The following is an 18,562-nucleotide window of genomic DNA, read 5'->3' as shown; positions in this document are numbered from 1 at the left end:
ATCACATAATCTATGGTGATACCTACTTTGCAGAAACACCATTTCACTTTGCTAAAAAGAAGCAAAGATGTCATTCACACACAAGTTCATAAGGACTGTCCAAAAAAATGTCAGAAATAGGAACATGGATTTCCTGTTAAATCAGACAATTTTTATTATGCCAGGTCACGCAAATGTATAGAAGTGTGTATGCAAAATTGATGTTTTAGACAATGAAGTAGCATTAGTATGTCACCATGTTATGTAACTGGATCATCATGGAGTTCCATGTGTAAGAAACTGGAGGTAGTGAGTAGAAATCAAAACAAAAATATTACATGTTGTGTTGCCCCACCACGGTAGCAACTACTTAAATTGAGTTATTTATATTTGACCCCAAAATTTTTTTTAAAAGATTTAATTTTCCCTCAAAGGACTAAATAATGGCCATCAGACAAATGTATATTAAAATCATGAAAAGGATGCTTCAGTACAGGATTCCTTTCTTGTACCTCTCAGCTTTTTGACGTTATCTGGTTTATAACCAAACAGGGAATACAAGGAAATAAACACAGCAGAGAAATTTTGTGCAATTATAAGACAGGAGAGCACCGCATATTGATAATAATGGTACAGATAAGTTACAATTATTACAATTCAAAGGCAAATGCTTTAACAAGTAACTCACCTTTTCAGGATCTTCTCAGCCTGCTGTTCTGAAATATGGACTCCAAGGTCACGCAATGACTGCATGATTTCTTGTGCATCAATTTTACCTGAGAAATTAAGAAAAAAATCTGAATATACTGTACAATACACTGAACATTATGAACACTCGCAAAGGATATCACTACAATACACCCAGGCCATATTACAAGCTCAAATGTAAAGTTAATATTGTATTGTACAAAATTTAAGACAGTATGTTTATTTCACTTAGATTATATATTTTTAAATTACTAAACTGCACACAGTTGTAGGAGGAAAAGATTAGTTCTTACCATCGTTTTTCTTATCTAGACTTTTGAAAACGAGCCTGAGTTTCTTCTCGTGATCTTTTAAATAATGAACAAATTCTTCAAAATCAAGTTGGCCATCTAAGTCTTTGTCACCAGCTTTAACAATTTTCTGTTAAAGACAAAAATAAATCTTTTATTTTTCAGGAAGACAATTGGAAAGTATGGTGATTGGAAACTAGTTGAATCAAAACCCAACATATTACTACCTATTACGGATGAGCAACTTAATCTTGAAAGAGAATCTGAGCCTACACACTAAACATTTTAGATAGCATTCTGACTAATGATCCTTAATGGTTTGGTACAAGTGGCTTAATATTAATAACTTTTTCATTATAATCACATTTTTCAGCATTTTAAAATAGGTTCTTTCTTGTTTCTGACATACTGTCTTATTTGAAGAGCTTAGTGAGAAACACAAAATACTTGTGAAATACTAATCCTCAATTACAATCGTTGAGTTGTAGTGTACATAGATGTGCCTAGAGGACATCAATAAATCGAAATGTTATCAACATCTGACATTTGCATTGTTGAATCACAGTCCATAATTTAAGAAACAGATGTTGATGGTATTTTATTTTGAAGAAATAAAATTTTGAAGAAAAGTGACAAACTGACTAGTTTCAAATTTTCCAAGATCAACATTCTGGAATTTAACTGCTCCAAGCTCAGAAAATCCTGAATTCAGCTGAATTTCTTCATGTTGTGCAATGATTACTTTAACCATTTTGGTTTTAAGACATTCAAACATTCAGGGCAATTATGCCACTGATATTCTTGACACTATATTCTGCCTGGTGGAATACTGATCAATAAAATTTGCATTAATGGTTCTTTCACAGTTCCATGGCCAACTTAGATTCAAGCTAAGTAGCCCCTCTACAGACAAAATTCCAGTAATTCCCCATCCCTTCCAATGTACATTTTAATATGCTGCATATTGATGCACATTTTAAAAAAATGAGTGAGGATACCTATACCAAATATCAAGCTCCAACAAGAATCATGTGCAGGGATCAAGTTTCTTACTGAACTGAATGGCATGTTAGTTGATGGAAGACAGCTGTCTCAGCAGATGCCAAATCAGGCAACTATCTACATTCACTTAGAAGCAAGCTAACATGAGATGTACAACATTTTGAAAAATGTTTCACTTGAGACAAAAAAGGGATAGCAGCTCAGGAAATTGGGATTACTTGGCCTCAAATTTTACATATGTGCAGTAGGGTCAATAGGAAATAGTTTTCCCTCTAGGAGCATCAAAGATCTGTGTAATGCATTAGCATACTGCCAAACAGAACTTTGCAATCTATATCGCTAACATGGAGAATATATATGGTTCAATTTGAAAGTATTTTATTTCAAGGCTTCAAGGCAGCTGCACATCAAGAGTTTACAAGAAGGCTAGAATGGTGCAGGAAGTACCTGCATACCTTTAATAAAATTTTTAAAAAGTCAAGCATTTAATGAATTTCAATAATCCTGTATTTCATTACAACTTCCTTGGTCTTATACTCTTTACCCATGTACAAAGTCCATAATTATTACTTTTAAAGAAAACATATTCTTAACTTTTAAAGCATTATATGCACATCTTCAGATCTTAATTCTTAGACCCTTTTCAAAATTACATAGTTTAGTTTACATTGTGCTTCTTGTTCTTGTAGTCAAGACAATACTTCACATTTCATAGCATTGTTTTTTGCTGACCACCAACAACTATGTCCTTAAAAGTCCATTAAAAATCCTGCTAACAGATCACCAAGCCTCCACATCTTATATCATTCAGGATATGACAGCTTGCAATAATGATAAGACAATAAGCAAGAGACTCTTAACCTCCCAAGGCTTGCACAGCTGGAAAACTGCTCAGTAATACTGAAGTGTGCAAACAAGCTCAAGTATTTTCTACACGATTATCAGATAAGTGAAGGCTCCTAAAGCTTAAGAAAGATCCTTCAAAAACATTAACCACTCTAGAATAGACAATTAGGATTTACCTCTCTCCACTGACGATAGGTCATTAACTCATTTGAAGGGATGAAAAGACTGAGCCTAAACAATGATTTTAGTTCAACAGGCAGCTGTCCCGATTCGAAGTATTCAAACTCTCTTTCCACAGTGTCTAGAACTGGTATACTTAAACATAGGCACAGCATACTGGCCAAAATATACAAACCTAAGACATACAAAATACATAAAAATCAAATTAAAATTATTGCAATTATCTAACAACCTCTGAGACAGCAGTGGAGTACTGCGAGGCTGACACTTAGAACTGGAAGCCATCCACGTCACTTTTATAGCAGAGCAAACTGACCCTGACCTTTCATGTCTAAGTATCATGACTACCTCACTTCTCACTAATCAAACTTTTAAGTTCACTACAGATTAGTAATTAAAGATCCTCTGCCAAGTTTCAGAAACAAAGTAAAAAAAAAGGTTGAAAAATTAAATACTTCTCACATAATACTGGACTAAACATAATCCATTTAGAGAGTATTGATTACGCATCAACCAAGAATTTTCTGGCAATTCTCCAACATTATGCAATGGACGTAATGATGTCAAAGCACACGTAAACAGGTTAAGTTCACCAGTACATTTACTCCATGTTCCAATTTCAGGGAGTTCAAGACATTACATTTCAACAAAACTAACCATGAACTTTATAAATCCAAGCATGTGTCCACAATTACCAAATGTTTACATAAATGCCATCAAACAACAGATTTGGGCACATAATTGGTACACTAATCTGTGCACAGAATAATATAATGCACTAAAATTAAGTCCATGACACTAGCAGCAATGATACTTTTCCTGAAACCAAATTCATCAATGCTTCCCCTAGGACGGACATGTTTCAATGGGTTTATTTCACTTATTCCCATAAGGTGCACATCTCACAAGAGGCTCTAAGCATTAATGAAATTGTACTCATTACACTATTCACAAGTATCCTTAAATATCCATATTTGACACAAACTCAACAACAAACATCCTGAATCTCTGCAGAAAAATCAAAATTGAACAAACTAAGCTTGGATTTTGATACTAAGAATAACATTTCCAAACCTAGCAGCAAACTCAAAGAACATTTCTGAGCTTTTAATCTCAAAGGATTCAAATTCAAGTATCATTCAGCCCACTCTGGGTTTAGTTGTCATGAGTTCTTCACACAGGATAAACTAACAAAACAAAATTCAAGCCACACACACAAAATGCTGGTGGAACGCAGCAGGCCAGGCAGCATCTATAGGGAGAAGCGCTGTCGACGTTTCAGGCCCAGACCCTTCGTCAGGACTAACTGAAAGGAAAGATAGTAAGAGATTTGAAAGTAGGAGGGGGAGGGGAAAATGCAAAATGATAGGAGAAGACCAGAGGGGGTGGGGTGAAGCTGAGAGCCAGAAAGGTGATTGGCAAAAGGGATACTGAGCTAGAGAAAGGATCATGGGACGGGAGGCCTAGGGAGAAAGAAAGGGGGAGGGAAGCACCAGAGGGAAATGGAGAACAGGGAGAGTGATGGGCAGAGAGAGAAAGAAAAAAAAGGGAGGGGGAGAAAAAAACTAAATATATCAGGGATGGGGTAAGAAGGGGAGGAGGGGCATTAACGAAAGTTAGAGACGTCAATGTTCATGCCATCAGGTTGGAGGCTACCCAGCGGTATTTAAGGTGTTGTTCCTCCAACCTGAATGTGGCTTCATCTGGACAGCAGAGGAGGCCATAGATAGACATATCAGAATGGGAATGGGACATGGAATTAAAATGTGTGGCCACTGGGAGATCCTGCTTTCTCTGGCGGACAGAGCGTAGGTGTTCAGCGAAACGGTCTCCCAGTCTGCGTCGGGTCTCACCAATATATAAAAGGTCACACCGGGAACACCAAACGCAGTATACCACACCAGCCTAGTGGTGCTGAAGTGTTGCCTCACCTGGAAGGACTGCCTGGAGCCCTGAATGATGGTGAGGGAGGAAGTGTAAGGGCAGGTGTAGCACTTGTTCCACTTGCAAGGATAAGTGTCAGGAGGGAGATCGGTGGGAAGGGATGGGGGGGGGAATGAATGGACAAGGGAGTTGTGTTGGGAGCAATCCCTGTGGAAAGCAAAAAGGGGGGGGGCAGGGAAAAATGTGGTTGGTAGTGGGATCCCGTTGGACGTGGCAGAAATTACGGAGAATTATACAATGAAAAAAAATTCAATCTATTTTCAAATAAAAGAGCCTCAAAATTCCAAGGAGTTTGACTATTGCTCAATAGGAATTACATCAGACTTCTAAGACACCCAAGAACAATTATTGCTAGGTGATTCCTGGTGACAATGTAAGTGGATGTAATTCAAAGCAAGCAATGGACATGAGATGGGTCTCATATGTTTGAATTTCCCCTGGCAGACTATGCAATTGCTAAGGAAACATCAAGTTGTACCACTCAAGGAGATATCCCACCATCACTATGAACTCCAGTTGAATGCAATGCTGAAGAGCAGAGGTGAGAACAACACATCAGGATTACTAGTTGTAGAATGAGGAGGCTCTCTTTCATCCTAAAGTCTAATGAAATCATGGCAGTGAAGCAGACTGCATTTCCATGGACAAAACATTATCAAGGAGAGATGAGAATTTTGGGAAAAGAAAGCCATTAGCACAAACTCAATCCCTATTCAACAGTAGCTACATCTTCCTGGACAGATCTCAATTATATTTTTTCCTGCTCATAGTCAATCTTTTGACTTTAGAGTATTACAATTGCTAGTACAGTACTTTCCTCAATAATAAAAAGGAAAACTATTTAACCCTCATTTATTCTTACCATCGTAAAGACTAACCTGTGACCACTTGCAGTTCAACATTTCACCATGAGAAACTATTTACATCAATTGTGTCAATTCTCAGCTATTTTGAAAATTTCAAATGTTATTACATGGTCTAAATATTTATTGGTAGCATATAGTTAATTGTAGGATATGTTATTTATCAGATCTATGCTTTCTGATATAAATTCTATCTATACTCCATCCCTCTACTAATGCATAGAACTTGGAATTCAATAAATTTACCCTTTATACTTATTTCCAGAATTGATTTTGGTCAATGTTCAGTATGACTCCTACATCATTTATACTATGGAACAAGATTTAGATTTCACTCATAACCCAAGCACCACAAACTTCCTGACAGTCAGGTGCTAATTTATATTTCATTGCAGGAGTTAAGTTTTCAACATACCAAAGTGACAGCAGCTGCTGTTTTACTCACGAGTGGTCATGTTGGCCATTGTTGTGAAGTGGTTCCCAAGATGAGCCAGCCAGAATTCTGTGGAGTAACTGAATACCCATCGTTACTTTCAAATACAGAGATCTTCCCCATGTGCATAAAGTTTAACTGCAACAATGAGGAACACAAAATAATCAAGAATTAAGCATGTCATTCCTTACCTACTCCTCTCACCTTGGTCACAAAATATCCTCACACTGAACTTGACAAACAATTTTTTTTGGAAGTGTTTTTTTTCACAATAATGCCAAAAACAAAGTTTTGATGTTCTAGTTGATGTGACCTGGCTTTCATCTCATGATGATGCAGATTTGTTTTTCTTAAATTAATTCTCAGGATTTGAGCAACACTAGCAATTTATTGTTCATTCCTCTTGGATAGGCCATTTTGTCAATGAAACCTGTATGGCAAGATGCTCCTGGAGTTCCAAACTTACAGAAAATGTAAATGCATAGCAATTTATCCAAAAGACACTGTACAATTTAAAAATAGAACCAGGAAATGACTGCATTTACAACTGTAACCCCAAGTGGAGAGTGATTTTGGTGGTGGTGTTGCCAAGAACACTTCACAAGTTGCTTAGATTGTGTGCACCATGGTGATGGTATGTTGCCAACAAACCAAGCAACCCCATGGTTGTTTTCTAGTAGTTTGCCTATCTATTTATTTATGTAGAGATACTGCATGAACAGGCCCTTCCAGTCCAATGAGCCACGCCACCCAGCAACCTACCTATTTAATCCTAGCCTAATCACAGGGCAATTTACAATGATCAATTAGCCTACTAACTGGTACAGTAGGAGGAAACCCACGTGGTCACAGGAATAACGTACAAACTCCTTACAGGCAGTGCTGGAATTGAACTCTAAATTCCAACGCCCCGAGCTGTAATAGTGTTACACTGGCAACTATGCTACCATGAGCTTTTGGAGGTGAACACATCTGACACATGGAAAGCTTTCCTTCATTATACAAAAGACAAATATCAGGAGCATGAAGTAACATTGGGGACCAAGGAAGAGAGTCACATGCTCTGACCAATGTGACTAGATGAGAGGAATCTCCATAACATCAAAGCAGAATTTAATCAGCATGCCAGCAAGGACTACTGCTAAAACTGAAGCCAAAGGACATCAAAAGGGAAAATATTCCAATGGTTGCAGTCATAACTCACACAGATGGATAGATAGATGAACAAATGTGGTTGTTGGAGGTTAGTTATCCCAACCCCAAGGTAGCAATGAACCAATTATTCAGAGTAACGTCTAGGCCTGCCCATCTACATCCAATTCATTAATGGCATTCCATTAAAGTTCAGAAGTACAGATTTCTACCCCTGAATGCGTATTGGTTAATTACATTTGCAATTCCTCAACAATGGGAGTAGTTCATGCACAAAAGACAGAACATTAATGCTACAAAAAAAAGTTACACAATGAACAACACCATAAAGACAATCTAATCACTCCTCTTGACAGTGCAGAGCACCCCACCCTCAACATCCTTTTAGGCCCATTAAACAGAATATTACTGTGTGAACCACAAAAGCAGCATATCCTGTGGCAAGCAGATGACTTTGAAACACCCAAAAACTCTTTAAATATATTGACGAGACACACAACATCATACTTTTCACTTGCCTAGCTAAGTGCAGTTCCAATGACATTCAAGCAGCTTGATACTATTCAAGATCTTGTAACCAATCTATTTCCTAACCATTCATTTGCTCCACCAGTGGCTGGAGTATATACCATTAACAACACGTATCAACACGTATGTATTACAGTTATTCCCGAAGCTGCCAGAGCAATAGTTCACAAACCTGCAGAATCTATCAAGGACAGGGGCTTCAAGCACATGTATCACTACTTGCCTAATTCCCTTCAAGTACACTACCCTGACTTTGGAGACATGTCATGAAGGCTCTTCCTTCATTGTCACCAAGTTAAATCCTGCAACTCAAGAGCACCAAGGGAGTACTTCACCAGCACTACAGCAGTTCATGAAGGCGATTCAGCAACATTGTTCAAGAATGACAAATTCAACTCTTGCCAATGATGCTCAGATCCTGAAAACAAAATGAATGAAAAAAGCATAACAAAAGCTTGTATCAGGTATAACTATAGCCATTAACTTATTCATCCATGAGTGCAGCCATAAATTGACATTCTTTGCCCATTTTGATAACTCACAAGGTAAATGCTAGCCATATTCTGGCAAAAGTGCAGGCAAAAGGCACATTCAGAGCACACAGCAGATTTATCAGTTTGTTGAGCTACTTACTTCAGGAGGGCATTTTAAAGACAACTACGTAAAGGTAGAGTCAAGTACATGTCAGACTGGTTAACAATGGCAGATATTTATCCCCAGAAACATTGGTAAACCAGTTGTTGTTTTAAGATAACACAGTACTTTCATGGCTACCAATAAAGCAGCTACTTTATACCCCAAATTATATAAATAATTAAATTTGGTTTCTACAGTGATTTTCTGGATGACTAGCCCAGCACTGCAAGTTCTACAATCCAATCTTTGCACCATTGTACCCTTGATTGACACAGGCAGCATTTTAAGCTACTGAATAGTTTAAAACTCCAATAATCCAAATGTTCAGCATCCAGAGTGCTGGGGGCAAGCACAGATGGAGCTGATGTCAGGAACACTGTGGGACAGGAACACAAGTAGGTTTGCAGCCAAAGCCAGGATTTGGTATCTCATCTTATTTTGGCAACCTGAAATTCACTGTTTTATTTCCTGCTCTTTTAAAATTCATCAGATTCACTGGGAAAATATTTAACTGTGTAACATACTAATACTAAAAAAATGTTGGAATATCATTAATTTTGGGATATCTAATAATCAGAGGGTGGTGGGTTATTGAAATTTTTCTGCACCCGAACTCTTTGGTAGCATACTCAGTAAAATTCTACTTTGATACCAGTGACTCTCAAGGACAAGATATTTCCAGTAAGGCCAGATGTTACTGGCTTATCCACGTACAGTTTGTTTTATAAACAACTTGAAAAACTACAGTTGCTGATATTAGCAGAGGAACATTAAACAGTTCCATCATGTTTTCCTTCAGATGTTAACCTGCTTACTTCATCCAAAATACTAATGAAATCTAATAGATGCCTCAGTTAACATTAAAAGCTTTATGCTTTTTAAAGATATTCATGCCGCTGAATTCTCCCCTCAGCTTTTCTTATATCAATACCTTCATGTTTGAATTTCATGATGTCCTTTAAATACCATCGGGATCAATCACAACAAGGATGGCTAAGAAGAAAACATTCTTACAATGGATGAAACGAACAAAAGGACAACTTGCAGCTGGAGAATCAAAAGTTACCAAAAGCAATGAATTAAGCTGATTATACAAGTAGCCAGATTAAAATATCAAAAAGATATGATCCAAATCGATATTCCAAAAGGACTGTCTATTTGAATATAATTCCCATTTTGAAAACTTCAGCTATCTAAATACCAACATGAAAAGGAATAGACAGATAGGAATAACAGTGCATAGTTCCCTGAAGGTGGAATCTCATGTAGATAGGGTGGTGAAGAAGGCTTTTGGAACGCTGGCCTTTATAAATCAGAGCATTGAGTACAGAAGTTGGGATGTAATGTTAAAATTGTACAAGGCATTGGTAAGGCCAAATTTGGAATATTGTGTACAGTTCTGGTCACCGAATTACAGGAAAGATATAGGAACGACGAAGACCATGGAGCGGCTGATAATACAGAATCTGCGGCCACAAACCAGGCACGCCCAGGATCCTCTTCAGTTTGCGTATACGGAGAAGGTGGGAGTGGAGGATGCTATCACGTATTTGCTGCACAAATCACTCTCTCACCTAGATGGGGTCAGTTGTGCTGTGAGGATTACATTCCTTGACTTCTCTAGTGCCTTTAACACCATCCAGCCCAAGATCTTAAGGCACAAACTAACGGAGATGGGAGTAGACTCTCATATGGTGGATTGGATAGTGGACTACTTGACAGATAGACCTCAGTATGTGTGGTTGGGAGACTGTAGGTCTGACACGGTGGTCAGCAGCACAGGAGCGCCACAGGGAACCGTACTCTCTCCGGTCCTGTTCACCCTGTACACATCAGACTTCCAATATATCTCGGAGTCCTGCCATGTGCAGAAGTTTGCTGATGACACGGCCATAGTGGGGTGTGTCAGGAATGGACAGGAGGAGGAGTATAGGAAACTGATACAGGACTTTGTGATATGGTGCAACTCAAACTACCTGCATCTCAATATCACCAAGACCAAGGAGATGGTGGTGGACTTTAGGAGATCTAGGCCTCATATGGAGCCAGTGATCATTAATGGAGAATGTGTGGAGCAGGTTAAGACCTACAAATATCTGGGAGTACAGTTAGACGAGAAGCTAGACTGGACTGCCAACACAGATGCCTTGTGCAGGAAGGCACAGAGTCGACTGTACTTCCTAAGAAGGTTGGCGTCATTCAATGTCTGTAGTGAGATGCTGAAGATGTTCTATAGGTCAGTTGTGGAGAGCGCCCTCTTCTTTGTGGTGGCGTGTTGGGGAGGAAGCATTAAGAAGAGGGACGCCTCACGTCTTAATAAGCTGGTAAGGAAGGCGGGCTCTGTCGTGGGCAAAGTACTGGAGAGTTTAACATCGGTAGCTGAGCGAAGGGCGCTGAGTAGGCTACGGTCAATTATGGAAAACTCTGAACATCCTCTACATAGCACCATCCAGAGACAGAGAAGCAGTTTCAGCGACAGGTTACTATCGATGCAATGCTCCTCAGACAGGATGAAGAGGTCAATACTCCCCAATGCCATTAGGCTTTACAATTCAACCGCCAGGACTTAAGAACTTTTTAAAAGCTATTATTAATGCTTTTTGAGATAGTGATTTAGATGCATATCATATTTTTTACTGAGTTAAGTATTGTATGTAATTAGTTTTGCTACAACAAGTGTATGGGACATTGGAAAAAAAGTTGAATTTCCCCATGGGGATGAATAAAGTATCTATCTATCTATCTATAAATTAGAGAGAGTGCAGAGACGATTTACTAGGATGTTACCTGGGTTTCAGCACTTAAGTTACAGAGAAAGGTTGAACAAGTTAGGTCTCTATTCATTGGAGCGTAGAAGGTTGAGGGGGGATTTGATCGAGGTATTTAAAATGTTGAGAGGGATAGATAGAGTTGACGTGAATAGGCTGTTTCCATTGAGAGTAGGGGAGATTCAAACGAGAGGACATGATTTGAGAGTTAGGGGGCAAAAGTTTAAGGGAAACACGAGGGGGTATTTCTTTACTCAGAGAGTGATAGCTGTGTGGAATGAGCTTCCTGTAGAAGTAGTAGAGGCCAGTTCAGTTGTGTCATTTAAGGTAAAATTGGATAGGTATATGGACAGGAAAGGAGTGGAGGGTTATGGGCTGAGTGCGGGTAGATGGAACTAGGTGAGATTAAGAGTTCGGCACGGACTAGGAGGGCCGGAATGGCCTGTTTCCGTGCTGTGATTGTTATATATAAGGTTATATATATAAAAATAAAAGGTTACCCCATTTCACTTTTACACTATTTATCCCCATACAATTAGTAAGTACTTGTTAAACATACTCATATTAACAGTCACTTGTTAAATAGAATTCAAAACTGGCTGCTTTTTTAAATGCTAGAGATTATATTGAATAGTAGATGTTGGTACCAGCAATACTTGGACAGCTTCATAGACAAACTACAAGTGGCCCCCTTTTTTCGAACATTCGCTTTACGACAACTCGCTGTTACGAAAGACCTATATTAGTACCTGTTTTCGCTAACCAAAGAGGATTTTCGCTTTTACGAAAAAAGACGCTCGCTTTATACGTGTTTACCCCGAGAAAGACTACCATGACCGTGAAGCCTTGTGCGTGCTGTTGTGTGCGCATGCGTGTACGTGCATATGCGTGTACATGCTTGCACATGTATGTACATATACGTCTACGTGCACATGCGTGTATGCGCCGATTTTTTTCCTCCAAATCAATTTTGGCTCGATGGCTTCCTGATTGTGGCAAGTGAAACTACACCGCACATACAATATTTCTACTTTATATAAGCTGTATATTTATCATATCATTCCTGCTTTTACTATATAAAAGTGTTATTTTAGGTTTTATGTGTTATTTGGTAGGGTTTTTTTTGGGTCTGGGAAACGCTCAAAAAATTTTCCCATATAAATTAATGGTAATTGCTTCTTCACTTTACAACATTTCGGCTTACAAACAGTTTCATAGGAACTCTCTACCTTCAGATAGTGGGGGAAACCTGTATTTCAATACTCTAAGCTTCTGTATACCAGGCTCCCAATCAACAATTGACATGTCAATGCTGAACATACTGTATATTTAACAGTGAAAGAGCATGTGCAAGGATGGAAGCAAAATAGAGAAATTTAGCTGAGGAAAGTAGTAGTTAATGAGTAGAACAATCAATCCCATCACAGAAAGTAGTTAAGTACGATTGTATACTTCCACTTTGAAACATTTTTTGTTCCACAACCTGCCCATTCTCTCTATTACCACCAAGCCCACGCAAGAGAAATAAGTAGATATGATGTAACAGCAACCACACAGTTAACTAACCAAGATTTGGAATTAATAGTTGAAGATATTTAGAGGATATAGGCAAAATGAAAAAGGGAGGCAGGCTAATATGATATTCAACAATGGGACAAAAAGCAGTGGTGGGCAGGGAGAAGGATCTTAGCTCAAAAATTATAGAATCAAACTGCATGGAGCCAAGAACAAAAGTATTGGTGAGAGGTGCAAAATGACCCACCAATAGTAATGCAAAAAGTAGTATAAAGCATGTAACAAGAGCAACACAATCATGGGGACTTTAACCTGCATATAAACTGGGCAAACTACATTAGCAGTATGGTGAGTATGGTGTAGAGAGGTACTCAGTTCTTGGAGAGTAAGAGATAGTTTTCTTGATAGATACGTTGAGGAACAATAAAGGAACAAGCTCCAGTATTACATGACAAGAAAGGATTAGTTAGTAGTGTGTTAATTAAAAGGCTCATTACAAAACAGCGATCACAATATGATGACTACAGGTAACAAAGTTTAGCTCAGTATGAAATAAATTTGAATAAAGAAAACTATAAAGCACAAGAGGAAACAACATTAAAAAGAATAATGATAAATAAGATCCTTTGTACAAGAATTGAAATGTCTATAGCTGAACTCTTTAGAACTATAATCATTCAATTTTACAGTACTCTGCAAAGTGTTAGGCACATGCAAAAAATTTGCAATCAGTCAGACTACTCTCTACAGCACATCTATACAAGTTTGTCAAAGTTTTGCATGAAATGCCAGATTCGTTAAACAACGAAACCCAAAGGAATGAGTCACTGTGAAACAAAATTACCTATGACAGTTATGCTTGTCTTTATCATTGCTTTTGGAAAAAGTTAAACAATAGCTTACAAGGATCAAAGTAAAATTATTATTAAATTTATGCATATAATGTAATAGCATATATTACCTTGAAATTTATCTTGTAGGCATTTACAGGAAAAAACACAATAGAATTTTATGAAAAGCTATAAATAAACAGAATGACAAAAGCCAATATGTAAAAGAAAATGAATTGCGCAAATAAAAAATATACTGAAGAAATGAGCTGTAAAGAGTCCTTGAAAGTGAATCTGTGGTCATAGAATTAGTTCAGAGTCATGCCGAATGAAGCTATCCATGACGGTTCAGGAGCTTGATGGTTCAAAGTAAATTTATCATCAAAATACATACATGTCACCTAATACAATTGAGATTCATTTTCTAACGGGCAAACACAGTAAATACAAAGAAACTCGACAGAATCAATGAAAGACTGTTCATAACAAGATGGACAAACAACCAATGCGCAAAAGGCAACAAACAGTGCAAATACAAACAAAAGAAAAAAATAATGATAATATTTATTGCATCGTTATTTTATTAAGAACATGAGATGAAGAGTCCTTGAAAGCAAGTCCATAGTTGGTTGGGGTGAATGAAGTTGAGTGACTTTATCCTCTCCAGTTGAAAAGCCTGATGGCTGACGAGTAATAACTGTTCCTGAACCTGGTGGTGTTGGTTTGGAGGCTCCTGTACCTGATGGAAGCAGCAAGAAGAGAGCTGGGTGGTGGGGGTCTTTGATGATGGATGCTGCTTACCCAGGACAGCGCCCTATGTAGATGTGGTCAATGGTGGGGAAGCCTTTACCCATCACAGACTGGGCTTTATTCATTACTTTTTGTAGGTTTTTCTGTCAAGGCTATTGGTGTTTCCATACCAAACTGGTGTCAACAGACTCTCCATACACATCTACACAAGTTCAAAGTTTTAGATGATATGCCCAAATCTTCACAAACTTCTGAGAAAGTTGAGGTGTTGCCATGCTTTCTTTGTAATGGCACTTACATGCTAGACCAGGGGTGGGCAAACTTTTTGACTTGTGGGCCACAAAGGGTTCTAAAATTTGACAGGGGGGCCAGACCAGGAGCAGATGGATGGAGTGTTTTGGTAATACACCTCATAAGAGAAAATAAAATATCATGGGATATGTAGAAAACATGTGCTTTAATTTCAATTGAAAATGAACAAGTGCATTACAACAAAATATCTGTCTTTGAAGTCCCATGGTATTTAGCTATTTATTGAAATGACTTTTAAAACACTGAAAATTAAATGAATAAAATACAGCTTTTTTTAATAGTAACAGTTATTATTTTAAAACACTGAAAATTCTGTTATCCTTCAAGATATTATCATCATCACTCTCCTCCTGACTGTCTTTATTTCAAAAACGGTAGGAGATGCAGGTCTACTTGTCCTGCTCCTTCTTATTCAATTGTCCCGTGCCAAAACTCAACAACGACCAGCACAAGGACAGAACAGTGACAGCGTGCCAGTATGCGGTGCGCGTTATTTGATCTGGAGCGCATTTTTTATTTTGAGAATGTACGTGCACCTGTGCACTACTCATGTCCATCACTTAACAGAAATGACATGTAACATGTAAGGCTTATTGAAAAAAATATTTTCAAATGGATTTTTTTACATAACACAACGAAGAAACTTATTTTTAATTTCAGTGGGAACAGTGTTGTTGGTCGCCCTTTTTAGCCAGCGCATCAAAGTCTGGATTTAGTTTTGTTGTGGCGATTCTCAGGATGGATCTGAGGTGTTGGTCAGTTAACTTGGATCTGTGGCTGGCTTTGTTGATGTTCATGACGCTGAACGCCTGTTCACACAAATAGGTCGAGCCGAACAACGCCAGCATCTTCTGTGCTGTCCTCCGGAGGTTTGGAAACACCTCTTTACCAAGTGAAGCATAAAAGTCATTCAGTTTAAGAGAGTTGAACTTCTCTTTTAAGACGGGGTCAGACTGAAGGTCGATCAGTTCCAGCTGTAGCTCCTCTGGTGCTGTTTCAGGATCTTGTGACAGGGGACAGGCCACCAACTGAAGTGACTTGTCAATTTTTTCAAAATCAGAAAAGCGACGGCAGAATTCTCTGTGCAGCGCATCCAGTGACTCGCTGTATTTTTTCACATTTGCGCCGGCCTCTTCCAGCATGGCTAGTGTGGGAAAATGAGTGAATAACTTATTCAAAATTTGCCTGGAGAAAAAAGCCAGCTTGGATTTAAAGGCTTTCACGTTTGTGTACATGTCATGCACAAACTGATCCTTCCCCTGTAGCTTCACGTTCAGTTCATTCATGTATGAAAATATATCCACAGCAAACGCAAAGTCACAAAGCCAGCTCCTGTTGCTCAGCTCAGGAAATTCGCCGGCCTTCCTCAGTAACTCCAAAAATGCACCGATCTAGTCTTTGAGCTCCCATACTCGTTGAAACACTTTGCCCAAACTTAACCAGCGGACACGGGAGTGATAAAGTAGGTCCTGGTGATCCGCATCAGTTTCCTCCAGGAACGCGATGAACTGACGGTGCTGAAGTCCCCTTGCACGTATAAAGTTGACAAGTTTTACGACAGGATTCACAACATGATTCAGCTGTAATACCAATTTACATAGAGATTCCTGGTGGATGATGCAGTGAAGGAAAATAACATCCTGGTCAGGATTTTCATCTTTCACTTTATTCTGTATTCTCCTCAGCAGGCCGACATTTTTCCCTGTCAAATTAGGAGATCCATCTGTGGTGACGTTGATAAGTTTACTCCAAGGGAGCTTCATATTTTCGATGACAGCAGACACCCGGTCATACAAGTCCTCTCCCCGTGTTTTTCCTTTCAGATTCTCCATTGTCAAAAACTCCTCCGTTATTTCAAAAGTATTGTTAATTCCTCGGATAAAAATGAGGAGCTGAGCAGTGTCTTTTACATCGTTGCTTTCATCCAGTGCTAATGAATATAACGTGAACGACTCTGCCTTTTTATTTAAGTCGCTGGTTATATCTTCATCTATCAGTTCCACACGGTGAGTCACTGTCCTGCGTGATAAACTGATTTTTTCAAATTTGTCTTTGCTCTCCGTACACAATACACCTGCTGTCTCCACCATACATTCTTTTAAAAACTCGCCTTCAGACAGAGGCTTGCTGGCCTTTGCTAATTTGAATGACAGCATAAAACTCGCCTTGGTACTTGACTCATGAATGGCAGTTTGACGGTGAAAAAAATTTTGTTGAGCCTGTAAATTAGCTGCCAACCTCTGAGCATTAGCTTCCCGTTCTTTCGTTGACTGGTTGCTAGCATAGTTGGCATGTTTTGTGGCAAAGTGACGGCTGATATTATATTCTTTAAAAACCGCCACAGTCTCTTGGCATATCAGGCATACAGCAGTTGATCGGTGTTCGGTAAAAAGATATTTAGTTGTCCACTCCTTATTAAACACCCGACATTCTCTATCCACTTTTCTTTTCTTAGCTCCACTCATCTTTACAGAAGGGGTGAGAGGTCAAAGAGTAAAGCGCAAATGTGGAATAATACGCTGCACCTCAACAAAGGTCAATGTATATAGAGTGCGTCATCTATTGGGAAAACGCCAGAATTGCGGGGAAAAAATGTTAACAAGGTTTATTAATATAATTTCATCAAGTTCTGCGGGCCGGATTAAAAAGCTTAACGGGCCGCATATGGCCCCCGGGCCGTAGTTTGCCCATGCCTGTGCTAGACCTAGGACAATTTTCTGAAATGATAATACTGGGGAATATAAAGTTTCTGATCCTTTCTACCTTTAATCCCCTGATGGGCCCCTCATGGATCTCTGGTTTCCTCCTGTAGTCAATAAAAATCAGCTCCTTGGTCTTGCTGACATTGAATGAGAGGTTGTTGTTGTGGCATCACTCAGCCAGATTTTCAATTTCCTCCTACGTGCTGATTCGTCACCATCTTTGATTCAGCCAAAGACAGTGGCGTCGTCAGCAAACTTCAATATGGCATTGAAGCTGTGCTTAGACTCAGTCATAAGTATAAAGTGAATAGAGCAAGGGGCTAAGCACACAGCTTTGTGGTGCAACTGTGTTAACAGTAATTGTGGAGGAGACGTTGCCAATCTGAACTGACTAGGGTCTGCAAGTGAAGATACCAAGGATCCAACTGCACAAGAAGGTACTAAAGCCTAAGTCTTGGAGTTTATTAATTAGTTTTGAGGGGTTGATAGTATTGAATCCCAGTCTGTTGCCAATGAAGAGCATCTTGATGTATGCATCTTCACAGTCCAGATGTTCCAGTGTTGAGTGAAGAGCCAATGAAATTATACCTGCTGTTGACCTATCATGGCAGAGGGCAAATTGGAGTGGATCCAAGTCACTTCTCAAGGCAGGAATTGGTATGTTTCATCACCAACCTCTCAAAGCACTTCATCACAGTGGATACAAGTGCTTCTGGACGATAGTCTTTGAGACAAGATTACCATGTTCCTCTTAAGCACTGGTAAAATTGATGAAAGCTCTGATGATCGGCCAAGTGACTACTCGGAAATCCCCATTGTTCAGCATCTGGATTACAAGGACCAAGGTAAAGAGATGTTGTGATGAGTGAGAGAGTTCAAGAGAAAAGTTAAATCAGAATATTTCTGACCTGCAATTCACTGTCCACCTGGCTTTCAAAACATAATTAGATAGGCACAAACTGGAAAATAATTTACAAGGAAAAAAACCTAACCGGATTACTTTAGAAACACCTGGCAAAAACAGAATAGGCTGTGAGTTTTACCAATGTAACAACAGTAGGATTCTTCTGTCACAACTGACAAAACATACAGTGCTTTTCAGAGATCAAAAGGCCACAATTCCC

At 38.8% G+C, this 18,562-nt stretch overlaps 1 protein-coding gene across 6 annotated transcripts in view; it reads right to left on the bottom strand.

Moving 5' to 3' along the window:
• The window catches only part of LOC140731278 (calcium-binding mitochondrial carrier protein SCaMC-2-B), a 52,985-nt gene that overhangs the window by 12,216 nt on the left and 22,207 nt on the right, over positions 1-18,562 (bottom strand). For 3 of the 6 annotated variants that reach the window (XM_073052874.1, XM_073052876.1, XM_073052875.1), the window contains exons 2-3: positions 981-1,107; positions 668-755 (exon numbers count right to left, since the gene is read on the bottom strand). In XM_073052874.1, the coding sequence (XP_072908975.1) occupies positions 668-755; positions 981-1,107 (215 nt within the window). Of the gene's footprint in view, positions 1-667; positions 756-980; positions 1,108-3,001; positions 3,575-6,257; positions 6,715-18,562 lie in introns of those variants that run through there. The other 3 variants (XM_073052879.1, XM_073052877.1, XM_073052878.1) reach the window with 3 other exon arrangements.

This window comes from Hemitrygon akajei, chromosome 7, assembly GCF_048418815.1.
Source record: "Hemitrygon akajei chromosome 7, sHemAka1.3, whole genome shotgun sequence".
Taxonomy (NCBI): domain Eukaryota; kingdom Metazoa; phylum Chordata; class Chondrichthyes; order Myliobatiformes; family Dasyatidae; genus Hemitrygon; species Hemitrygon akajei.
The sequence above is the reverse complement of the archived record's forward strand: the minus strand, read 5'-3'. Positions and strand labels throughout refer to the sequence as shown.